At 51.8% G+C, this 23,484-nt stretch overlaps 9 protein-coding genes and 1 non-coding gene across 10 annotated transcripts; 6 read left to right on the top strand and 4 right to left on the bottom strand.

Moving 5' to 3' along the window:
* Nucleotides 1-73: 73 nt before the first annotated feature.
* On the top strand, nucleotides 74-1,675 carry CC1G_00667 (hypothetical protein; the record flags this gene model as incomplete). Its single annotated transcript, XM_001829436.2, has 2 exons — nucleotides 74-100; nucleotides 149-1,675. 2 exons carry the CDS (start codon nucleotides 74-76, stop codon nucleotides 1,673-1,675), a joined length of 1,554 nt encoding a protein of 517 aa, XP_001829488.2.
* Nucleotides 1,676-1,751: 76 nt separating this feature from the next.
* On the bottom strand, nucleotides 1,752-1,839 carry CC1G_20013. The gene has a single exon. It is a non-coding gene; the product is annotated as a tRNA-Glu (tRNA).
* Nucleotides 1,840-2,400: 561 nt separating this feature from the next.
* Nucleotides 2,401-3,244, top strand: CC1G_00666 (glutathione S-transferase; the record flags this gene model as incomplete). The annotated part of the gene is made up of 4 exons (XM_001829435.1): nucleotides 2,401-2,550; nucleotides 2,605-2,836; nucleotides 2,894-2,944; nucleotides 3,003-3,244. 4 exons carry the CDS (start codon nucleotides 2,401-2,403, stop codon nucleotides 3,242-3,244), a joined length of 675 nt encoding a protein of 224 aa, XP_001829487.1.
* An 828-nt stretch (nucleotides 3,245-4,072) lies between these two features.
* On the top strand, nucleotides 4,073-5,123 carry CC1G_00665 (hypothetical protein; the record flags this gene model as incomplete). Its single annotated transcript, XM_001829434.2, has 2 exons — nucleotides 4,073-4,451; nucleotides 4,504-5,123. 2 exons carry the CDS (start codon nucleotides 4,073-4,075, stop codon nucleotides 5,121-5,123), a joined length of 999 nt encoding a protein of 332 aa, XP_001829486.2.
* Nucleotides 5,124-5,620: 497 nt separating this feature from the next.
* On the bottom strand, nucleotides 5,621-8,104 carry CC1G_00664 (hypothetical protein; the record flags this gene model as incomplete). Its single annotated transcript, XM_001829433.2, has 9 exons — nucleotides 5,621-5,750; nucleotides 5,804-5,853; nucleotides 6,256-6,437; nucleotides 6,488-6,589; nucleotides 6,649-6,783; nucleotides 6,831-6,885; nucleotides 6,943-7,011; nucleotides 7,059-7,435; nucleotides 7,495-8,104. The coding sequence occupies 9 exons, from the start codon at nucleotides 8,102-8,104 to the stop codon at nucleotides 5,621-5,623; spliced, it is 1,710 nt and encodes a 569-aa protein (XP_001829485.2).
* Nucleotides 8,105-8,808: 704 nt separating this feature from the next.
* On the bottom strand, nucleotides 8,809-13,387 carry CC1G_00663 (dynactin; the record flags this gene model as incomplete). The annotated part of the gene is made up of 16 exons (XM_001829432.2): nucleotides 8,809-9,252; nucleotides 9,306-9,385; nucleotides 9,442-9,804; nucleotides 9,856-10,084; nucleotides 10,136-10,256; nucleotides 10,310-10,409; nucleotides 10,462-10,631; nucleotides 10,683-10,882; nucleotides 10,938-11,111; nucleotides 11,168-11,481; nucleotides 11,546-11,657; nucleotides 11,708-11,844; nucleotides 11,892-11,983; nucleotides 12,035-12,122; nucleotides 12,175-13,078; nucleotides 13,133-13,387. 16 exons carry the CDS (start codon nucleotides 13,385-13,387, stop codon nucleotides 8,809-8,811), a joined length of 3,783 nt encoding a protein of 1,260 aa, XP_001829484.2.
* A 381-nt stretch (nucleotides 13,388-13,768) lies between these two features.
* Nucleotides 13,769-18,901, top strand: CC1G_00662 (mip1; the record flags this gene model as incomplete). The annotated part of the gene is made up of 10 exons (XM_001829431.2): nucleotides 13,769-13,823; nucleotides 13,876-17,309; nucleotides 17,365-17,473; nucleotides 17,528-17,645; nucleotides 17,695-17,819; nucleotides 17,878-18,095; nucleotides 18,146-18,363; nucleotides 18,425-18,547; nucleotides 18,600-18,811; nucleotides 18,864-18,901. 10 exons carry the CDS (start codon nucleotides 13,769-13,771, stop codon nucleotides 18,899-18,901), a joined length of 4,650 nt encoding a protein of 1,549 aa, XP_001829483.2.
* A 406-nt stretch (nucleotides 18,902-19,307) lies between these two features.
* CC1G_00661 (hypothetical protein) lies at nucleotides 19,308-21,044 on the top strand (the record flags this gene model as incomplete). Its single annotated transcript, XM_001829430.1, has 8 exons — nucleotides 19,308-19,440; nucleotides 19,500-19,624; nucleotides 19,690-19,762; nucleotides 19,817-19,889; nucleotides 19,943-20,108; nucleotides 20,159-20,214; nucleotides 20,275-20,634; nucleotides 20,696-21,044. 8 exons carry the CDS (start codon nucleotides 19,308-19,310, stop codon nucleotides 21,042-21,044), a joined length of 1,335 nt encoding a protein of 444 aa, XP_001829482.1.
* Nucleotides 21,045-21,230: 186 nt separating this feature from the next.
* Nucleotides 21,231-22,182, bottom strand: CC1G_00660 (40S ribosomal protein S9). Its single transcript, XM_001829429.2, has 5 exons — nucleotides 22,141-22,182; nucleotides 22,061-22,084; nucleotides 21,914-21,968; nucleotides 21,543-21,859; nucleotides 21,231-21,492 (listed from the first exon to the last, which is right to left on the bottom strand). Exons 1-5 carry the CDS (start codon nucleotides 22,146-22,148, stop codon nucleotides 21,318-21,320), a joined length of 579 nt encoding a protein of 192 aa, XP_001829481.1. The 5' UTR covers nucleotides 22,149-22,182; the 3' UTR covers nucleotides 21,231-21,317.
* A 210-nt stretch (nucleotides 22,183-22,392) lies between these two features.
* On the top strand, nucleotides 22,393-23,166 carry CC1G_00659 (60S ribosomal protein L21). Its single transcript, XM_001829428.2, has 4 exons — nucleotides 22,393-22,461; nucleotides 22,518-22,632; nucleotides 22,697-22,890; nucleotides 22,943-23,166. The coding sequence occupies exons 1-4, from the start codon at nucleotides 22,401-22,403 to the stop codon at nucleotides 23,053-23,055; spliced, it is 483 nt and encodes a 160-aa protein (XP_001829480.1). The 5' UTR covers nucleotides 22,393-22,400; the 3' UTR covers nucleotides 23,056-23,166.
* The last annotated feature ends 318 nt before the right edge of the window (nucleotides 23,167-23,484 follow it).

Raw genomic sequence — 23,484 nt, 5'->3', positions numbered from 1 at the left:
AAATCAAGGCACTGCCACATGGCGATAGGGCCTGCGGGCTCCGCGGGCGCGGGCCATTCTCAATCTGACTTCCATGTTGGCTTCTACGGCCGGAGGAAATGTAAGTTGTTGCCCTTTATTCTGAGTGAAAGCTAATTTCGGATGATAGGATGCCAAAACTCCTGCTTTATCTCTGCTACCGTCCGAGTTGCTTCATGAAATCCTGGGTGCTGCAGATTTAGCATCCAGCACCTTGTTCACGCTGGCACTATCGTCAAGATCCTTTTACCATACAGCTTTAAGCCTCTATCTCGCGAAAATAGGCTGCCCGCACCCACGGGAAAGGATCACACTTGCCCCTCCGAGCACCACAGACAGGTGCTTTGATGCCCTCACTGCATTGCGTCTCCCCTTCTTCGTCGACGAAACCGAGGAACTGGTCTTCATTTCGCATAGCATGGATGACCCGTTCTTACACCATATCGCCAGACTGCAGTCTACCCTTGGAAGACTTCGGCGCTTTCGTCGGGTGGTTCTGAAGTGGAAAGGACGAAGAATCAGCGGCCCTCCCCCATCGCAGCTTTCAAGCGTCTATCCGGCGCTCGGCCTGCTCCTCAACACCATTCTCGAGAAAGGGTGCGAGTCATTGGAAATTCATGGCTTGAATTGGACGTCGGATGAATGTCAATGCATACCCGTATTTCCATCCAAGTCCGTTCTCACTACAGCGGTCTCGTCCGTCCGGAGGATCCTGGGACTAAAGCAGGCCTTCGACTCAAATGAGTCTGTCCTGGATGGGAGATACTGGAAGTACAGAGTATCCCCAGGAAAGACGCCACTCCCCATGATCACTTTATCCACATCTGCGCGAGAGAAGACCTGCCTTCGAACGCTCACCATCGACTCGTACGCCATGTGGACACCTCCACTCCTTCAATGGCTTTATTCAACCCTCCTTACCTCCCCTGTCGAAGAGTTGAAATTGGCCAACTTCCAACTCGAGGATCAATTAAACCTCAGTTGGTTTGTTGCCAGTTCTCTATTCTCCGAGGCAGCTCCACATCTAAAGCGCCTGGGATTGGGGGAGTTCTACTATCCTTCCATCGAGGAGCTGAATAAATGGGTTAGCTCGTTCCAGCAGTTAACCTCCCTCACTATTGACAAACTTGATCTCCCCTGGTACGCCGGGCTTCGTCGCCCTGCATTCTCCGTCCTCGAATCCTGCCCTGCGCTTCCCAACCTAGAGGAACTCAGGGTTGACGGAACATGGTTTGCGAACACCTTCAAAGCCTTCACCGAAGCCGATTTCCCAAATCTTCGGCGTCTCACTATCGTCACCCGTCTCCTGCACCTCTCTTCCGGAACAAGTGTCGATCCTTTCGTAGTCGCACTCAAACGAGTGGCCGTGGTCCATGCAAAGGAACAAAACCGTTTTACAATCACGATGGAATGGGTTGCCGCCGATGTCGGCATGTTTTACGCCTGGACAGTAACTGTGGGCACCCAGATTTTAGGTGATTGGGTCGCCTGCATCTCTCATCTGGTGTTGAGATTGGGCAGGTCTCAAACCTTCACAATCTCATCACGCCGAACGAGTGAGGCTGGACCTCCTGCTGCATTTTCACTCTTCCTCGCTCGTTTCGTGAACGCTGGGCCCCTGCAAATTATTAGCATGGATCGAGAGGAAGTCTCTTAGTCCAAGTGTCCAAATTCCTTGTAAAACTTGTAAATAAAATCGAAAGAAAAGATGCAGCTCACTCCCGCCAAAAATATTCGGATACGGGGAATCGAACCCCGAGCTGCCGCGGAAACTCTCTCAAATATGAGAGGCGGCAATGTTAGCCGTTACACCATATCCGACTTACAATAGGCATGTGCTGTTAAAGTTTATTATTTACTGGCGTCTGGCACCCAATTCCTTTTCGTTTTTGACCTCTGGAAAGTGTCGTGTAGTGGTTGCTATCCGGTCTTCCGCACAGACGCTTGAATTGCGCAGTGTGCTCATGCGGTTCTCCAGTGCTTGATTCGTCATCAAAAGCACGCCTTCATGACTCTATTCGTTGCTTAATCATCTCTTCTTCCAGAAATGAGCGCCTTGACCTACCCTGTCCTTGACCCTCTTAGGCTCTTACTCGTATTTCAAATTATCGCTGATTCAGACAGCTGAATCAGCGCAACTCCGGTGAGCCTTCTAAGTATCCAATGTTACGAATTCGAGCGCCCAGCGGTGCAAGGGTGCACTTACTGCCACGGACGTATCGTACAAATGGGAATACGTCATCGGTGATTTTGAATACGAGGCGGGGCATAAAGAGTCAGACCAGGGCGAAGTCGCGTTGGACCCAGCACCCACTTCTCCCTCTTCAGTGTCATACTCGTATTCTCTCGCCAACAAATCCTCGTCTTTATTTCACTGCAAACATGACGTCCTCGTCGAAGCCTTTCCACCTCTACACTATGATCACACCTAACGGTGTTGTTCCCCCTATTTACCTCGAAGAGCTCAAGAAGGTTTACCCCAACATCGACTACGACGCGACTAAAGTCGATATCTCTACCAATGTTCAAAAGGTTAGGCTGATATGCGCCCATCCACGAACGACGATCCTTACCAATCACCTTTAGGAACCTTGGTTTATTAAACTGAACCCCAATGGTCGTATCCCAGTTCTCGTTGACCAAGCGAGAGAGAACTTCCCTGTCTTCGAAACCTCTGCCATCCTCCTTTATCTGGCACAGAACTATGATAAGGATTTCAAGTTCTGGTTCAACCCCCAGACGGAGGTTAACGACTACAGCGACATGATCCAATGGCTCTTCTTCGCGCATGGTGGTATTGGCCCCATGCAAGGCCAGAGTGAGTATTAAAGTTGTCTCCTCGAGGACAAGTGAAACGATTGACATGTTTCCAAAGATCATCACTTCAACAAATATGCACCTGAAGACATCCCCTATGCAAAGAAACGTATGTTTTTTCCCGTTCCCAGCGGGATCTCTCAGTAATTGACGCGTCCTTGCTTCAGGCTACATTGACGAGACCAAGCGACTCTACGGCGTCCTCGAAATCCGCCTCAAAGACAGAGATTACCTCGCAGGCTCAGGAAGAGGCAAATACTCCCTCGCAGATATCAAGACTCACCCGTGGATCAAGATTCACCAACACGCCATGATCGAGAACTTGGATGAGTTCCCAAATGTTAAGGCGTGGCTGGAACGATGCGATAGTCGAGAGGCATCGCAGATTGGATGGAAGGTCACTGCTTAAATTATGTACTAAGATGTATCAAATCACGAATCATAACGAGCTCATCCAAAGTGCAACACGACCTAACTCGTGAGCGATAGGTCCAATATTATCGATGCGATAGTAGCCTTGATCTGTCCTCAACCATCCGCTCGGTTTCACTCACCACTTGAGTTCTATGGTACCCAAAGCTTCGGACACGCGTGAGAACTGGATCAGTCAACAAAGGTGAACAATCAGTTCGACAAAACTTGAACTAAGCCCAAGCACTGCAAGGCTTTCAGCAGAATCACTTGTAAGGCAGCACTCTCCATTATCGCTTCTCCAAGTCTGCATAAACTAACGATGGCTCGTTCAACAAAAATTGGACGTCACAATGCTCTCAACTCTTCTGGAGGAGCTCCTGGAGCATATCATACACCCCGCCAGTGACTCGAAGATCCTCGATCGAGAAACTTTGCATCACTGCAGTATAGTATCGCGGCAGATGACCTCAGTGGTATCCCAGAGGGCACTGTACGAAACCCTTCGCATGACAAGAAGAACTTGGCCATGGTTGGACGGGTTTGTGGATTTCTTGAAGGCCAACCCACGATTCGCCTCCTACATACAGAAGCTGAAGCTCCCACAGCGTTGGGTTATTGTCGAGGATTCGTTCTCGCAACCCAGGCGTGTGCGAGTGGGCTGGGACCAGCCGCCATACAACAATAGACGGTGCGGGGACCTACTCGCCGAGTTCATCTCCATTCTTCCCGCTTTAAAGTCGCTCTCCGTTCACTCTCTTCATCAATTCAACCTCTCCCGAAGCCCCAGGAGACATGTCGGAAATTATTCGCCCCAGAGTCTCACATGGCATTGGAGGAGCTGAAAATAAGCCAGATGGACGCCAGCCAGTTCTTACTTTTGGCAGCTTCGACCACGCTCAAGAGTTTGAGATTGGGTAGGGCTTGGACGGACGACAGACCTGGGGATGAAGTCGAAGCAACCGTCCGCGCTCGATTGAGGAAATACCGATACCAGTTCCCCACCGTCTGGGATACAACCTCACACCCCTTGCTACACAAACATCCTGGTATCCTTTCAGAGCTTGAAGTTTTGGACATTCCTCTCCGGCGCCTCTCACAACATAATCATCACCAGCACAATCTCGACACAATCAACGGAATCCTCCAGGTGTGCTATGCAACACTTCAGACCCTCACCGTCAGGTTTTATGGTTGTTGCGAGAGTAAGCTTCTAGAATCAAAGCTGTTGTCTTCGTCAGGCTGACGGGTGCCCAGGGTTCCCCGACCTCAGTCGTCTAGTCGCCCTGAGAAAGATTCAACTCCATGCCAGGAATAGCTGCAGCGAAAACCGAAATCTCAACATTGCATATCCATCGGGAGCCATGACCTTGGTCAGCTGCAAGCGGCTTCTGTCACGAATCAGCCCCACTTTTCCGGTCTCCTCCGTCGAATTCAACCTTCGCAGCGATTTTACGGACGAGTTTCCAAACAACTGGTCGGACACTCAGTTTCTCCATGTCGATTCCTTGCCCCAGCTCCGTCGGGTGTGGGACAAGATCGACATGCTCTTGTCGGATAGGGAAAGATTCCCTCATCTGGTACGGGTGGTACTGAATCTGTGGTTGGAGTTGTATGTGGAGAAACGTCCTAAGAAGTCTGAGAATCTCGCCGGGGAAGAAGAACAATTGAACCATGACGATGAGGTGTGGTCGGACCGAAGTCAGATTGAATGGACCGAGTCGTTGAAGAGGCAAAAGGCGCAGATAATAGGGGAACACTTATCTATCGAGAAGCTCTTACCTCGCTTGTCAAGCCGTCTCACTGTTATCCGCAACTTCACCCTTTCCCAAAAGGACTGCAATCAACCCCAAGACAAGCAATTATTGGTCTGTTGATTGTCCTTTTCTTGCAATGAGCACATGTATGTACTATGTATATATGTATATGCTTTCACTTTGGTTCCGTTTGTACCACCACCTCTTCGTGCTGACACCTTTATCCTCATTGAACCCGTCGAGATGCGAGATTCAGCATCAGGTTCTATGGCCGATGAACTCCCATAATGGGAAACTCTCCTGCTCGTTCGGGCAGGAATCCCTATCACTGCTGCACCAGATGTCATGAAATGCGGAATAGGAAAGAGAATGAAGACGAGTGGAGTACATCGACTGATTTAGCAGAGAGTAGCGTAGAAAGGTACTAGGGAGCGAATATACAACACGAGCCCAACGAGTCTAACCCAAAAGAAGCGAGGAATTGCACAGAAAGGATTCTATCAGCGGCGGTATAAACCTACGTCCCAAAGCCCTTTAATCGTCATCGTCTATATTCAATCAAAGGTGTCGTACGTCAGCATTCCATTGGGACAGATCATGGTGGCAAGTCAATCCAATCAGAACGAACCTCCAGCAGACTTGCGACCAGCGATGCGTTTTGAGATGTAGTGAATCATGTTCTTAATATCGCTGAACAGGAACAGGGGAATCACAACTCCCATGCATGGGAGTGCAATGATCCAGAAACTAGAGCAAAGGGGTTAGCGTGGCCGGGCTGTGAAGAGGGTGTCGTTTCGTACTAGAGATCTGTATGCTTGTTTACAGCGGGGAAAGGTTCGAAGTTCATTCCCTGTGGTGTGTTAGCACCATTCATCCCGGCGATAAAGGAGAAAAGGTTAACTCACGAAATAACCGGTCAGCAGACTGAGAGGTAGGAAGATGATCGTTGCAAGGGTGAGTCGCCGCCTGGTATCCTACGTGAGTCTGGTGCATCAGTCCAGTGGAGACAGGACCCACATCACTTCATTCATCTCGTACGAGGCCACCTACGCCCGAGGTACTCGTCAATCAAGTTCACAAATAAATATAAAAAAACGGGGCTCTACGTTGAAGCTGTAGTCAATCAAATTCTCCGCGATGCCCGCAAACATGTCAAGGCTGGTTAGGATGTAATCCATATGATCGTACACGTCAGCCTGTGTTTCGTCCACAAGTCAGGCCTTTGAATATAACGTGAAATGAGGGAACGCACCAGGTAGATCTTGGCTTTGTGACTGATAAAGCCTACGACTTTCACGTCCTTGTTTGCGGGATCCGACATGTCGATAAGGGCTGCACATCGGTCAAGGTCATACCGGCGCAAACCAAAAATCATCGTTTTGATGGGATCGAGAGTTCGTTTGTGGAGGATAAGGTCACCGTCGAGGATATGCACTGATGCGGGATGTGAGCGGCTGTGGCAACGGGTTTAGGGAGACACGTACATGCTCTGACAGTCTTCATGTTGGGCTTCATGAGAATCTTCCTCTCCATTTTTGAAATCTTCTTGTGGTATTCGTCGATGACCTGCATCGCTTTGTCGACGGCTGTTCCAGGCAGTTAGGATGGCTACACAGAATGCCTGGAATTGGAGGGAATGGCTCACTGATATCCAAGAGTGCGTGAACAAGTAGGGAAGGATCAACGGATTTCCTGAGCACGGTGTCTCTCTGCCCCAATCGAGCGGAAATGGGCGTTGAGAACTCAAGGTCGGGGGTTTTGTGGATTGTGATAACAGTTCCTAAGAAAACTTAGATGGACATAGGGCATTTACGCAGCTTTACTGACCGTCCCGATAGAGAAACATGAACATAGGGGTGACCTTGACGTGCACTCGTTGTCCCTGGAACGGTCAACGTCAGCACGACACCGGAGAGGACGGAATGAAACGAGGACAAACCGACTCCTTCAGCTTCTCCAAGAACGCATCCGCTGCCTTTCTTTTCTCTTGCTGGGCCTTAGCCTTCCACTAGAGTTAAGCCTTCAACCACTTAGAGGAAAAGGTGCACAGCTTACCTGCCCTTCCCTCCTCAATAACGCCGCAAGTTGGGATGTACCTGTGCTTGATTGCGAATGCATCTTGGGGAGATCGGCCAATGAGCGAGGTAAGATGGGCCGCCTTCGAAGGCCCGATCTGCGGGCATAGTTGGCCGCACTGTATTGCGCCTTCTCATCCTCCCTGTCAGATGCCCTTTCTTCGTCGATAGAGATTGAATCCGGGGATTCAGCCCTGGGCATGACTTCGCTAAGCAATGGTGGGGGCTCATCGAGAGCGCCGTCAGCCAGTTCGTGGCAAAGGACACGAATGAAGAGGTGCTTCGTGTAGTAGTCAGCCTTGGAGCGATTGCGAGAATGTCCGTGGAAGACATCCTCCAAAGCGAGCGGGTGTAACGCTAAATGTACGATGGTTTAGAGAAAGGCTGGCTATCGGAGAGAAGGCTGGACGCCGTACCATATCGCGAGGCCAATGCTTTGATGACATCCCAGCTCAATCCTCCAATATTGATCCACCGCACCTTGGCCCACCGAGGAGCTTTCCAGGTCTCTTCGTTATCCATGAGATCAATAAACTCAGCATTCGACATCTTGTGGGAACTGTGTCGAATGGCAGAGTAATCCACAACCTCAATGGCGCATTCTTCGTGAATGTGACCATACGCCACGTCCGACTCTGGACGGCTGGGGTCAATGCCTGGCTCGCCTCCAATAGCCTTCCCAGCCCCCAGCAGTGTCATTCCCCGACGCATGGCCATCACCTTGCGCACAGCCGCCTTGAACTTGTCCTTGGGCGCCAGATTCTGCCATGGCGAGGTCGGCGATCTGGCGCTGGTAATCTTGTGGCTTTGAGAACGCGACTTGTGCGAGTGAATAGACTTCCTCGAGGACAGCGCCTGTCCGAGACTATGAAGATGACCGTGGCTGTGATCGTGGTGGTTTCCGTTGGTGCTGAACGTGGGCGACGCGCCAAAGGTTGGCGACATTGAATGAATGCCTTCATCCTCAAGGTCAGGGGTCAGGGAACGCCCTTCCGAGTCCGAGATACTGTTCTCGCGACCGCCCATGGTTGCGTCGACAGGGTTGCTGAACCGAGCTTGGGTACCAGGTGGTGCCTAGCTTCTTGGTTAGGCTGGGAGGGAGAAGACAAAAGACAGCAGGCTGGTGTGTGGCCTTTGTAGTCGATGAGCGCTGTTGGCAGGAAGCCTCGAGGTCACTCAGTGTGACAAAAATAGTGTATTGAGTTGTCGACGTTTCAACGATGCACAGCGTCTGATATCGGACGCTTTATAGCTGCGCTGGCCGCTATCACGGAAGTTGCGGTCTCTTATGCTTCGGCTGTAGGGAATCTGAGAGGCTGAAAGGCATACTTGAACAGCAAAAAAGGATTTGAACCCTCAGTGAGCAGCCAAGGCACAAAGAATGGGAGAAGCAATATTTTACTGTTCCCGAGCCTCGTGGCCGGAGTGGCAATGCAGTAGGCACTGTTAAGCGCCGGCCAAGACAATTTCACGGAAGTAAAAATCTGTCGGAAAAATGGACGACAAAAGATTTCTGACCGACGGTCAGACGCGATGCCATTTCGCCAGACGGTCTTGACATTACACGAGACAGTTACCGTAAAGTTGCGAGCAAGCGTCGTCACCCGGTACCATGCAGACCGTGACGTTCATACTGCATGTATTGATCATCTACTGAGAATGTCGGAACCTAGAACATGAAACGACAAAACCTAACGACATTAAAACCAAAGAATACGGTATCTACTATCCTAAATAGCAGCCAATAAGTTAGCACGCTCCACAAGTCCATGAACCCGCCTGCTCAACCTCTCCGCCTCCATCTTCCTCTCCAACAATTGCTGCGTGGGGTTCTTCTTCCTCGGCAACCACACTTTGGTCGACTTGGCTTCTGCCCTCTTCGCATTGAGCTCAGAGAGGTCGACGACGCGGGGAGACGAAGAGAACTTGATGACGTCTCGGTACAGGAGTTTGGTTTCGGTTGCAAGAGACCTGAGGGTGGGAGGTCGCGGTGGTTCCTCGAGATCGGATTCTTCGGTGTCAGAGTTTCCGGAAGGAACTAGGGGAGGGGTTGGTGGCCTTGGTGCAGGTGCAGGGATAGGAGTGAGAGCTTCGATTTCGCGGAGCAGGTCTTGTCCCTTGAGGAAGTTGTTCTCGTTGCGGAGATAACGAATGGTTCCACGAAGAGCCTCGATCTGAAGACAGGGTCAGCGTTAAGACTTCGGTCCGACTGAACTCGAGAGCCTACCTGTTCCAACAAGTAAGAGGTTTCGTAGTTGCCCTCGATGGCCACAGCGTCTTGTTGATCGGCGGGCTGAGGACCATTCGCTACAAGTCGTCCATTAGAAAAATAATCGGCCTCCCAAGATAGCTAATACACTCACGTTGCTTCTCCTGCCCAGCCAACGCAGTCTTCAACTTTGCATTCTCCTGCTCAGCAACATCCAAATCCGACTGTAACTGCTCAATCGCCTCTTCATACGCGCGCTCCTGCTTCTTGATCTTGGCTAACTCGTTTTCCAAATCCGTTATGGCATCCGCCTGTTTCTTGGCAGCTTCCATCCGGCGTTCCATGAGCTCGATCTTGACAGCAGACTCTTGGATCACTTGGTCCTTCGTCTTGATACTACGAGCGAGACCTTGCATCTCTTCATTGAGTTGCGCGACCTTCCGTTCGGCTTCGACGTTCACGGCGAGAGCGTTCTTGATCTCGGTGACCCGAGTGATCCAGGGAGGCGTCCTGATGACTAAGAAACCATTCAGTCAGTGCCTTTTGGAAGTAGGAAAGTGGGACATACCTTTCTGAACGTTCTCCTGCTCGAGAATCAAAGGAAGGAGCTTATTACCCTCCTCCATCAACTGCCCAATGTTGCTAGAGATAGCTTCCCAAACCGAGGCACCGGGCTTGAGATCCTTGGCCACTGTGGAAGTAGCAGTCTGCTTGACAAGGTTGAGGATAGTGCTGAGCTGGAAGGGTCCTTTGGCAGAGCGGACGTCGCCGAGGTGTGGCATGACTGATTGTGCGAGCTAGAGGAGCCAGTCGGTATAAGCAGAATTACTGCGAGAACAGGAACTTACTGAGATACCAAAGTTGACTAGCTCGGCAACGTGGTCCGTAAGTCCCTTCATCTGAGGAAGCAGATGAGCCTTGACGGCCATCGAATCATGCTGCAGGCTCTCCAGGCGCTTGATAAGTTTCCTATGCAAATGTTGTTAGACGCTCAAATGGGCTAATACTGACTCAGTGCTTACTTTGACATATGTTTGGCACTCTTGAACTGGTCGAGCAACTTTTGCAAGTGCTCGAACAGGGCTTCCTCAATGTCGTAGCCACCCATATCCAAAACCGAATCTACAAAAGATCGGATCAATATATTCAGCAATGAACGAGCAGGTGGACGAACCTTCGTCCTGGATGATAGTCCTAATCGACGTCTTGGTCAAGCTCAAGGACGCCGCACACATGTCCAAGTCATGATCAAGGGCAAGGACATAGCCCAATTCCCTCTCCACAAGATCGTGGTCAAAGCCACTGAAGTACGTCTCCGCCAGGTGATCAAACTGCGCTTGAATCCTATTCTAAGCGTCAGCAAGCACTTCGGTCAGAGGTTAATCCAAGGCTCACTTCATGACGTCGCTGACGCATTCCATATCCCTAAACTCGTCACGGCGAAGAAGGTCGATATGCATATCGATCCTCTTCTCCAGGGGTGCGATCTCAGGATAGATGCGTCCAATGTTGAGGAAGGTCTCAACATCGCTTCCGCGAAGGATGGCAGCGAAGCGTTTGCATAGTGTCGATAGGCCAGAGATTCGACTCCTCATCTAGAGTAGGAACCATTACTAAAAGTGGAATTGAGTTAGTTCCTGTGGGGCTTACCTCGCAAACGCCGACGAGAGCTTCCGTCACCGATCCATTGAGAGCCTCGGGGAGATTCTGCGCTTGAGCGACGATGTTATTGATCAAATCGGCTTTGCAACCAAGACGCTGGAAGAAGAGGTAGCAGTTCGTAGCATCCATGTCGCTCTCCACGTAGATTTGAGGAAGGTAGGGCTAAAGGCGAGACCCATTATTAAACAGGCACCCCGACGGCGTGGGAGGCAGCCTACCTGAACAATGTTCAGCAATTCCCGAGCCTCTCTCGCCTCCTGGCTCTTGATCTCGAACTCGACATTCCTGGCTTGGTTCTTGGAAGCAGTGGATTGGAGCTTGAGATTGAGAGACATGATCGCAGCGGTTTGAGAGGCTGCCGTAGCAGATTCACTTTGGGCGGTCTGTGTTTGAGCGCGAAGCTGCTCGAGTTCAGACTGCAGTTGAAGGACCAGTTCCCTGAATTTGGTGATGGTCGCTTCATAGTCTTGGCAGGACTCTTCCAAGGCGGCGATCTTGCGTGCGCTCTCGTGGAGCTGCATGTCCCTTGCCTCTGAAAAAGGCGAACAGATCTATGTTGAGCAACAAAACGGAATCATAGGACAAACAAGACGGACCGATGTCCTCATGAAGTTGCTTCTCGGTCTCAATATGATTCTCCTCGAGCTCGTCATTAAGCTCCTTGAGAGCTTCGAGGTCTTCTATGGTGATCCGCATTTCTTCGATTTTCTAGACGTCATTGAGTGGATGCCAAGGTCAAGTTGAGCAATAGCACGCACCTCTCCCAGCTCAAGGTTGCGCTCGGTGAGCTGTACGAGAAGATCTTCGGCACCAAGGGCGTCATCGATCTGAAGCTTCAAGCTCTCAATTTCGGATTCGGCGTTGGACAGTTTGATCAGTGTTTCCTCGTATTGTCCTGGAAGAGGTCGGTTCGGATTCATGAGTGCAACGGAGGCAGCGCACCTTGAAGTTCGTCTAGGGTGGCGACGTCCTTCTCCATCTCGGCGATCCTTCGTCGTTGCTCCTGATCGGTTTCTTGAGAAACGTCTCGAAGCCTGTGGTTTTGTCGTCAGAACGGCAGTTAATCATCCCCGTGGACGACCTACCGAATCAAAGCCTCCTTCAACCTCTCGTTCTGCTTCTCTAGCTGCATGAAAGCTAGCGAATCTCGAGCAGGCGTATCCGCAGAGCCCTCTGAATGGAACAGTTAGACTGATCCCACCATGGTGAAGTGTATCGGACTCACCAGCCTCCCCTTTAAGCACCTTGTTCTCGACATCCAAAACGGCCAATTTCTCCTTCAGCTCCTCCAGCTCGGCTTCTGCCAACTCCGCCCTCTCCTCCGCGACCTCCTTATCCAACATAGCCATTTCCAACTGCTCGTGAGCGTCTGCTATCCTGTTCTCCGCCAATTCAGCAAGTTGCTTCGCATCTGCGAGATCCCGTTTGGTAGCGATGAGCTCAGTTTGTTGAGAATTGAGTTTAGCTTGAAGTTTAGGGCGGAGAGCGACGAAGGACTCAGCGTCACTTAGTCTAGTCTCTAGCTCGCGGACGTGTCGGGCGTCATCAGCGCGTCTAGCTTCTAGCACGCGGATTTTGGCGCGGAGTTCCTGGATCTCTTCCGCATCTTGCGGCCTTTGGACCGGTGACGACGGTTGTGTGGGTGGTTGAGGAGCGGCCGATGAAGGTTCGGAGAGTTGGGCTGATATTGATAGAGGGGATGGGACATCGGGAGGCTGGGCCAGAGGTGATGATGGCCGTTTCTGGGATTGAGCCAAACCTGCTTGCATAGAAGAGCTGGATACTCTCCTGTTTGTCGGTGGTGCAGGAGTTTCTGCGGAGACCTGGCGGAAGAGTAGGGACTTGCGCGGTCCTGACGGCAGCTGAGGTGTCGGTGGCGGGCCCATCGCCGTCCTCTTCGTCGGAGACGCTGGTGGAGGCTGTCGCAAGCTTCGGCTAGCCGATAATGACAACGTCTGGATTGCAGAAGGTTTGGCTGGACTCGAAGAGCGCGTCGAGACATTGCTGCTCGACAGCGAATCCTGTCGCGAAGGCTGGCTTCGTATCGAACTTGACCGCAGTATGCCTGACCCGGTCCTTTTGTGACCAGGACGTGGTGCTGTCGCCAATCTTGGCGTCGGTGGCCCTTGCTATGTGCACTGTCAATGCCTGGCTGCCCATTCGTGCAGGGATTTGGGACTCACTATTGATGGCGACGGTGGGGGTATATCGAGTTCAGAGCCATGTGTTGCTTTGATCTGACTCTGTCGCAGGAATACACCGTGTCCTGGCTTGCAGGTGAAATATTGGACGCCTTGGACTGAGCCGTCATTCTTGCCGTTGGGCTCATCGAGCTCGACGCCAACCCATTTGCCGATTTGAAAGGATGTTGGACCGACGAATCTGACAACGCCGCGCCCTTGCGGTACAGTGACGATAGTACCAAGCGTTGGGTCCATAGTGATTTGGGTATATTATGAGGAAAGCATAGAGACTGTGGTCGTCGTCGTCGTCGGTTTAGGCAAAGTGTCGGTTGCGGACTTGACTTTGCATATGTTGTCGTTGACGCGTCTGATCTGTCCAAGCCTCCAGTCTTCCTCTGCCGTCACCAGGATCGTCCTCGACATAGTCGACGGCTCTTCGACGACGACGCCATTGATTTCCGCAGGCACTTTGGGTAGACTGTAGAGTACGACAAGTAAGCTCGCGCCTTTTTTCTGCGACCTTCAGACTCAAACATATCGTGCTCTTCGTTCACAGCACCGATACTGGAAACCAAATACATTTCGCTGGTCGGTGTTGCGGTTGACGGATCCACTTTGCGTGTGTAGGCCTCTACGATGCAGGATTCAGGTGTACACATGCCGAGGAAAGGAGGTAGTAAATTCACAACGGGTAAATCACTTGTCTCAGGATTGACCGAAATGACTTATGCAATCTTCCCCAGAACCATGGCACAAGTCCTCAGGCTCACGACTACGAAGCGAAGATTCAGATTCGGATACAGAACGAGACTATAGATCGCACTCGCGCTCAGACCCGTCCTCCCAATCTCGACCAGAGCGCGGACGACACAGAACACGAAGTCCCCACAGTCGCCCAAATGGTTCCGTGAAAACCCTGGACAGTGCTCCACCAATCCCCTACTGGTCCGCAAAACGACATTTAACCTGCGGAAATCCGACTCCGGGACCGCCATGGTCTCAGAAACCAGTGCAGTGGAGAGGATCGACTCCCGGGCGTCTCAAGACCGCAGCAGCAGCGCTTGTGATGTGCCTCAATATTGACGTCGACCCACCAGACATTGTCAAGACCAACCCTTGTGCCGTTTTAGAATGCTGGGTCGATCCCCGTACTATGCCCACCCACAAAGCTTTGGAACACATTGGTTCAAATCTCCAGCACCAATTCGAGGGCCTCAGTCTGAAGATCCAGTACAAACCTATCCTTGATCCCTCCTTCGAAGACCTCAAGCGTTTTGTCACTCAATTGCGCCGTCAAGCGGGTCAAGATGCGTTGCTATTCTATTATAACGGTCACGGTGTCCCCAAGCCTACAGCGAGTGGCGAACTCTGGTGTTTCAACCGAAACTACACTCAATACATACCGGTGTCCCTACAGGAGCTGCAATCGTGGGTGGGATCGCCGGGAGTTTACATTTGGGACTGCTCTGCAGCCGGACATCTCTTGCAAAACTTTAACATGTTTGCAGAGAGGCGGGACCAAGAGGCTATCATGCACGGCGGTTATCCAGACGGTCGCCAGCCCTTCATGAACTCCCTTCAGCTAGCGGCTTGTGCTGCGCATGAACAACTCCCCTCTTGTCCCGAACTTCCAGCCGATGTCTTCACCTCATGTCTCACCTCCCCCATCGACATCGCACTTCGTTATTTTATCATGACCCACCAACTCCCCAACAACATCACCGCCGACATGGTCGTCCAACTCCCCGGAGATCTAAAAGACAGGCGAACGCCACTGGGCGAACTAAATTGGATCTTTACAGCCATCACGGACACCATTGCTTGGACGACGTTTTCGAGGGAGATTTTCACCAAACTCTACCGATCCGACCTTTTGATCGCCTCCCTCTTCCGCAATTTCCTACTCGCAGAACGAATTATGAAAAACTATCACTGCACACCCCACACATGGCCACCTCTCCCGCCTACCAATACCCACCCTCTTTGGGCGACATGGGATTTAGCTGTCGACACATGTTTACGTCAATTGCCGGATCTTCTTTTCAAGGGAGGAGTGACTGGCGGCCATCTCGCGAACGTTGGGACAAGACCCGGGAAGATTGGTTCGACCTCGCGACAAGACCCCAACGCGATCCCAGCCAGAGGCTCTGACAAGCCATACGTCTATCAGCCCAGCCGATTCTTCGCCGACCAACTCACTGCATTCGAAGTATGGATTTCGCGAGGTGGCTCAGCGTTGACGAGGAAGGGTCCTCTCTCACTCCCCCAAGCAACTGATCGGGCAGGAAATCCGGAGGAACCCAACCCAAGGAGCGAGTACGACGGGGTTCCAAGTCACCTCGTTCCTAGGAAACCCCCGGACCAACTCCCAATCGTCCTTCAAGTGCTGCTGTCCCAACCCCACAGGTTGCGGGCGCTTATCCTTCTATCCCAATTCGTTGATCTTGGACCATGGGCAGTGCATCTCGTCCTTACTATCGGCATCTTCCCATATATCTCCAAACTGCTTCAAGCAGCGGGACAGGATCTCCGTCCAGTGCTCATCTTTATCTGGGCGCGAATTCTCGCAGTCGATCCATCTGTCCAACACGACCTGTGGAATTCGGGAGGATACAAATATTTCGCCAACATCCTCGCCATCAAGAACGATGATGTCCTTCCCAATAGCTCGGAGCATAAGGCAATGTGCGCTTTCATCCTCTCCGCCATTTCGAGAGATTTCCCTCCAGGTCAAGAAGCCTGCCTTCGGGACGGCGTTTTCGACAACTGCTACGACCGCCTTGACGAATCAGACTTCCTGCTGAGGCAATGGACTGCCTTGTGTATCGGTCAAATCTGGGATGGGAACGACGAGAACAAGGTGTACGGAGTGGATAACGGGACCCAGGACAAGCTCATTGCGATGCTGTCAGACGACTCGGCTGAAGTCAGATGCGCAGCGCTATTTGCGTTGGGCACTTTCCTTGGCGCGAGCGGCTCATCGGATCCTAACAAACAGGGCGGCGGTGGATCGGGAACGATGTATCAACTCGAGGAGCGTGTTCACTTCAGGATGGAGGTTGCTGTCGTTACAGGTGCAACCCTCGCCATCAAGGACGATGCAAGCCCTATGTGTCGAAAGGAATTGTTGGTCGTGATCAGCACCCTCGTCAAGGAGTGGCGCGGATGCTTCGTGGTTTGTGCGTGGTTGTATTGGGAGGAGGATAGGAAGTGGAGGACGACTGGTGCGCCTTACTCTGCGGACGATGAGTTGACCAGCCACGCCGTCGCGGAATGGTTGGACGGATTCGACGACGAATCTCTCCGGGAAGAGAAGCGGGTGCTTTTGTCTTCTTTCTTCACCATCTTTGTCGTTCTGCTCGACCTCTCGGTTGACCCATATCAAGAGGTCGCAACGAACGCCCAAACGATCGTCGACTACATCATGGCTCTCCTCCTCGAGTCTCCTTTCACCAAGTTACCGAGCTCGACTCTCCATGCTGCACCTTGGTCACCCGATGATCCTAGAGGGTCACCTCAAATGGCCGCTCGATCCCGTACCTCGCTTTACCAGCCGGGTTCCCCTCACCCTGCCTCACCCATCCGCAGCGATCGGCCGGGCCTGACCCGTACAGATACCATGACTAGCACGATCTCGTCTGGTGTCACGAACACACTTCGCCGGACGTCGTCCTTCGCCAATGCGCTCAAGTCTTTGGCGTTCTCCACCATTGACGATGGCCGAACATCAAGTTCCATCCCTTCCTCATCCCAGTTGAAACGCGACCCTCTTGATTACTCCAGACCACCCTCTCCCAATCTCAACGTCGCGCAATACGCGTCTCCTTATTCCCGTCCCACCACCCCTCCTGGTACCCCTCACCACCATAGGCCAGTGAGCCTTCAGAACTCCTACGAGAACCTCCAGCCTCAGGTCAACTTTTCCGCGGCGGACGTGATGGAGGCTCTCACAGAGGAAGACATGGAGCGTCTGAGGGCCAGGAGACGGGCGTCTAATCACGGCCGACCGCGCCATCATGGTGGTATGCCCAGCCCGAGCAACAGCACCTTCTCCACGGATTCCAACAGCAGCGTGATCCTCGGTTTGGGAACTGGTGCGAGTATCCGCGATACGCTCCCACTCAAGAGTACCTACTTTGATTGGTGTTGCGAGTATTTCAAGGAACCGCAGATGAGGGTTAGTGTCACATTTGGATTTGTAGATTGGCCCTGGTTGCTGATCAGATGGTTAGCAAGCGGAGCCGGATGAACCTGGTAGCATTCAGTATAACCACCAGGTTTGGAGGCAACAGAGGAATGAACAGGTTCTCGTGGAAACAGCCACACAGATCGCTGTCTCTGGTACGCTTGCGATCTTGTGGTATTTTCATTCACTCTCTAATTTCCGTTCTTCAGAAACATGCCGCTGGGATCGACCAGTTGCGCATTTCCAAATCGCTGGCCATCCGTTGACGATGGTGTTCCATTCATACGACCAACACCTCTTCGTGGCGAACGAACATGATATGATTGGGTATGCCTCTCATGCCTTTCATAGAGCTGTGTCTAAACGAAGATGATAGTGTCTGGGACTGGTCTCAACGCAAGCGCCTCAAGTATTTCTGCAACGGGAACCCTCGAGGCACGACCATTACTTCGCTCGAAGTCATCAATCAAGATGTTGGTGGCATTATTCTTACTGGAGCGTGTACGTTTTCCATCTATCGGAGCATCTTAAGATTAATGCCTGATTTAATGGATTTTAGCGGATGGCATTGTCAGGCTTTTCAGGAACTACGACCCGACCGTGGATCAGGGGCCTTTGCAGATGGTCAGCGCTTTCAGGGGTTTGAACGAGATGATCCAGATGCGTCAAGGAAGCGGCATGGTCATGGACTGGCGACAGTCTGCTGGAACGCTTCTGGTGGGTGGCGACTCGCGCGTAATCAAAGTCTGGGACGCGCAGACGGAAACGCAGGGAATGGTACGTCCACTTCAACCTCCTCGTCGAACCTCATGCTGACCTGGTGATAGGATTTGGATACCAACTCTGACAGTCCTGTCACTGCCATTTGCTCGGACCACGTTTCCAATCAGACGTTTATCGCCAGTTTCGCCGATGGCGTCGTCAAGATTTTCGATCGCCGACTTGAAGACGAGGATGCAATCGTACGGACGTACGTTGATCATACCTCGTGGGTGCAGAACGTGCGATGGCACCCAAGACTTGGTGGCCGATTCCTCTCCGCTAGGTACGTTGGCCTTCGAAGGATTGATTCAATCGTGAGTGATGTTGATGGGGGCCATTCTTAGTGTGGATGGACAAGTCAAAGTGTGGGACTTGCGTGGTGCAGATATGGCGACCAAGACATGGGATATCCAGGCCCATGGTCTCTCAGCGTTCGATGTCCACCCAACATCCTGCGTATTCGCTACGTACGTCCTCTGCCATGATAGGTCTATGGTCTTCGTTAACCTAGTGGTATAGTTCGTCCGCCGTCTCACCTACGCAATGGAAGGCCCAACGCGTCTCGGTACATACGATTGACAAGGCGATTCACCTCTCTTCTATCAACGCCCCCACCGGGCTCAGTGCATACCCCATCCGGCCAATGCCATCCCCTTATATACCCCGTTCTACCTCTCTCGTTTTCCATCCTACAGAAATGCTCTATGGTGTCGGCGAACCTGACGGCTCCAGTAAGTGGCTTCCCCGTCTTGTTGATAACAGTCTGACCGGATTCCTTCGCAGTTCGTGTGATGGGATGCAAGTTCCCTCCCGCTCAGTGATTCAAGCTCAAGTTCAAGTACACCAAACTATTGCGACATATTTCAACTATACGATTTGTTTTCTCTTCGACGTGACACTACTAGTGCTATTGACGACCTCGTATGTTTTTGAAGTACTTAGACGTGGATTTTTCACATTTCGCCCTAGATGAATTGCGGTGTGGTGTTAGTTTTTGTTTCTTGGTTTTCATGTAAGATATCTTTTCGCCGCTTCTTTCTGGCCATCGTAGAAAGGTAGATCTTCGTGAATACAATTGTTTTCGATCAGACTCCCTCCTGAATCCCGAATCATGGTGTGCACCTTGAGTGGCGTCCGCACACCCGAAGAGTGGGCAAAGAGAACGCGGGCGGACACAGCCACCCACTAACTCTACCGAATACCACGACGTCGACGACGACCATATGGATGCTCGCCCGCCGCATCCTTCATTACCAGCGTTCAACTCGAATACTCTCGTTTGTCCCACAACATGCTCGGTTTCATGACTCGAGAGTCGCCCGCGGACCCAACGATGCTATCCTGGAAATGCTCCGTCGCGGTGCGTCGTGAACGATCGGCCTGTGTCGGTAAGGTGCTTCGCTGACACGGAGATACCAGAGAAAGACCAGGAAGAACGCGCTCCAAATGCAAACAACTACAAGATACTCGCTTTCAGTAACGCCATAAATGTCATTTCGCAACTGCAGCAGCCTATCAAGTCGGGGGATGACCAGGTTTTGGAGGTGAGCGGGCTGAATTCGATGTATGTATGTATACCAACTCACAACATTTCGTTGCGAACGCTCAGATGAAAGGGATAGGTATCGGAATAAAGAATAGAATCAATACCTACTTTATTCAAAAAAGTCTGGCTTCGTCTGGTTGGTCACTGGTTCTTGAGTATCACCACCTCACCGTCTAACTCACTCTTATAGAAAACTCCGTGGAGAGGGAAAACGCTTTGAAAAAGCGAGCAATTCTAGACCTACAACGCGTCCCAGGAATTGGGTATGTCGTACAACACATCTTCCAGCAGTCGGTGGAACTGAGTCCATTGACAGGGCCGTAAAAGCTAAGGCCCTCGTTGAAGGGGGCTGTACGGGTTTAGCCTCCCTCATAGCTTCAGAGGAGTTCCACTCCTTGCTCTCTGCACAACAAATCATTGGACTCAAATACATGGAGCATTTGGAGAAGCCGGCCTCACGCGACCAGGTGGAAAGCGTCTTGGTGTGTCCTCAGATTTGCGGATGGGTATGCGTATCTCTAATCCGCGACAGAACCTGTGCAAGGCCAATCTTTCGTCTCGGTACGAGATAATCCCTGTTGGGGAATAGTGCGTTTTTGCTTTATGGCACTCACCATGCACCTGGAACTGATACAACCTCCTCCGCAGTCGGCGTGGGCTATCTGAGAGCTCGACCATTGAGATGCTGGTTCTGCATCCCGACCACGTACACGTCCCACTTCCGAATGTTCCACCGCCCTTCTCTGGAGACGACTTCGACGACTTCCTTCGGTCCAGTGATACCCCTGCCACCAAGCGCCCGAGGAAGAAAGCAAGTCTCACAAAGAAGGATCGCCAGAATAGTCGCCTCCATAGTGAAGTCGTCCCCGTGTTGCAGCAACGAGGCGTCCTCCTAGAGAAGATTGCTGAAACGCACCATAACTGGACTGGGGTGGTTCGAATACCTTCGACAGGTTCCGCTTCTGGACCTATGGTCCAGCCAGGGGAGTACAGGAGAATAACCTTACAGTAAGTTTCCACCTCAATCTAGCCTGTTGTTTGTATGTTGACCCCATATTCATTGCAATAGTCTCGTTCCGGCCAAGTCGCGGGCGGCTGCTCTGGTCTACTTCACCGGCGATGAGGGACTTCACAAACACCTGAGGGATCAAGCAACGCCGCTCGCCATGTATCTCGACGAGTTTGGTCTTTGGAAGTGGAAGCCGCAAGATGTAGTCGAGCTTCCGATTTCCGAGGCACTGAACAACCCAGATCGCCTGGGGGACGGTGGTTTCTGGAGCCTCGTCAAGACGGAATCAGAAGAGGACATTTTTACACATATCGGCGTCCCGTTTGTTGAACCGACGATGAGGAATTTCAACTTCATCTCTGCGAAGCCTAAACCGAAGAAGAAACGGTATTCTACTTCATTGCGATGATACTCGAGGCGAGTTCACATATATGTTGGGGTCGTCGGACACCACTGTTGGATATATTATTCAAGGAAGGACGCCTTCCTTTTTGTATCGTAGACTTTCCATAATCAATTCATGAGATTCGCGATCCCTATGGAAAGCCTAGTATCCTCTTCGACGCGCGGATGCATTTTCCGGAGACAGGAAGCATGGTTCATAGCATATTTGCATTGGGTCATACAGCTAAAATGTGGATGGCATGCGACGCGGTGTGGGACCCCCGATGAAATGTGAAATTTACTCCTCATCCTCCTCATCACCGTCCTCCTTGGCGGCAGCGGCAGCAGCACGCTTGCGCTTAACACGGCCAGGGCGTCCACCACCGTAGGGCGAGGTAAGGGCAAAGTCGATGTGCTTTTGAGAGTCCAATCGGACAACGAAGGAGGGGACGTTGACAATTTGCTTGCCAACACTAGATCTAAAGTTAGCCGCGAACGATGGCCGAGGTTAATCAGGACGCACCGGATGTGCCTTTGCCTAATCAAGACACGGGCGTGGTGGATGGACTTGGCCAAACCGATCTTGAAGACCTGGGTCTGCAGCCTTCGTTCCAAGAAATCTTCGATCTTCAAGGCCAACACGTAATCGAGACGCATACGGGACTCATCGAGCACACCAATGCGGACAAGACGACGGATAAGGGCGTTACCCTCGAAGAGACGCTTGGGGTCCTTGGCATCGAGCTTGAGGAGTTCACGAGCGGCACGACGAATTTTGGAGAGGGTGAGGGCAATTCGCCAGATTTCGCGCTTGTTGCGGAGACCGTATTCACCGGCGAGCTATTGAAGAGTAAAATCAATACAACGTCTGAACCAGAACTGAATTTAACGTACTTTCAACTCGGCATCGAGACGAGCGGACTCGTAAGGTCGACGAGGGACCTTGTAACTGTATACAGTTGGGGGCAAGGGATCGTAAGCAACGATAATTGCACACCCTTCCACATTTAAGTGGTTCTTGAAAATGGAATGTCAACTCACGTCTTGCTGTGGTTCCGCGGGGCCCTAGACAACGACAATCAGTATTTCCCCATCGCAGTCAACGACGACGACGACTTTACCTGGGCATCTTTTTGGGTGGTCTTGAGGAGGGGGGCTTGAAGTCGCGGCCTTGATGTCGCGGGGTACGATTGGTGGACGTGCGAAAATGCTCGGCAGGACCTGTGCAGTTGATCAAGCCACCCGGCAATTGCCGAGCCACCCAAACTTTGGGTGTGTTGATTGTCCGCTCGCCGACACCGTTAACGACAGCGCCAACGTAGGTCGAAATATTGCCGACGCTCTCCACGAATCGTGCTAATCGACGCCTGTAGTCTTCAAGATGCCTCACTCATTCGGTTACAGAGCGCGTACGCGCCACATGTTCAAGCGGGGCTTCAGAGGTTCGTTTAATGGGGATTTTAGAGTCTGAACAGCGATTAAAGCATCTGCGTTGTAGAGAATGGCCCTGCCAAACTCACCACCTTCTTGACCACCTACCGAGTTGGTGACATTGTCGATATCAAGGCCAACTCTGCCCAGCAAAAGGGCATGCCCCACAAATTCTACCACGGGTGCGATTTGAATCCGCTAATCGCAAAGATCCCACTTTTCCTGACTGGTTTCTGTGTGATCTAGACGCACTGGTATCGTCTACAACGTCACCCCCTCGGCTGTCGGCATCATCGTTTACAAGGTCGTCGGCAACCGCTACGTTGAAAAGCGGGTAAACATCCGTATCGAGCACGTCAAGCACTCGAAATGCCGACAGGAGTTCTTGGAGCGAGTGAAGGCCAACCACGATGCTCACGTTGCTGCACGGGAGAAGGGCGGTGAGTGGCGAATTTATTCTGGAGTCAATGCTGGTATTGAACTTGTTGGTAGAGCGCATCAACCTCAAGCGATCCCCTGCCCTCCCCCGGGAAGCCCATGTCATCTCCCTCAAGGACAACGCTCCTCAAACAATGACCCCCGTCCCTTACGAGACCACCATCTAGACGGACGTTCGTCTATGCATTGTACCACAACACACCCTTTCGCATTTATGTTATGCTCATGTCGTCCGTCCAAAAAATATGAAATCATATGCGAAAAGATTGGAAAATACCCCTCAAGTAAAGTGACCCAATTCTCTATCGCACTAAGAGCCATGTGCATCCTGGTCCATCTCACCGTTGCAGATAGTGAGCCGCCAACGTCAGTGTATTGATTGGCGATAACCACACCGTGTCGCCTGTTATCTCGCCAAGCCAAAGTCCGATAAGTGGGGCGCTTACCGTCTTGGGCTGCATGATCTACTCTGACGTTGGACTGGAACACACTGGCTGCACCAGCTTTATGATAACCACTTCGGAAGCAACATCACACCTGCCTCGTAACCTTTCTGACATTCGTCTTCGCTTGCCTACTTCGTCTGTGTCCAATGA

This window comes from Coprinopsis cinerea (assembly GCF_000182895.1).
Source record: "Coprinopsis cinerea okayama7#130 chromosome 1 map unlocalized cont3.1, whole genome shotgun sequence".
NCBI lineage: Eukaryota > Fungi > Basidiomycota > Agaricomycetes > Agaricales > Psathyrellaceae > Coprinopsis > Coprinopsis cinerea.
This window is presented reverse-complemented; position numbering and strand designations above follow the sequence as displayed.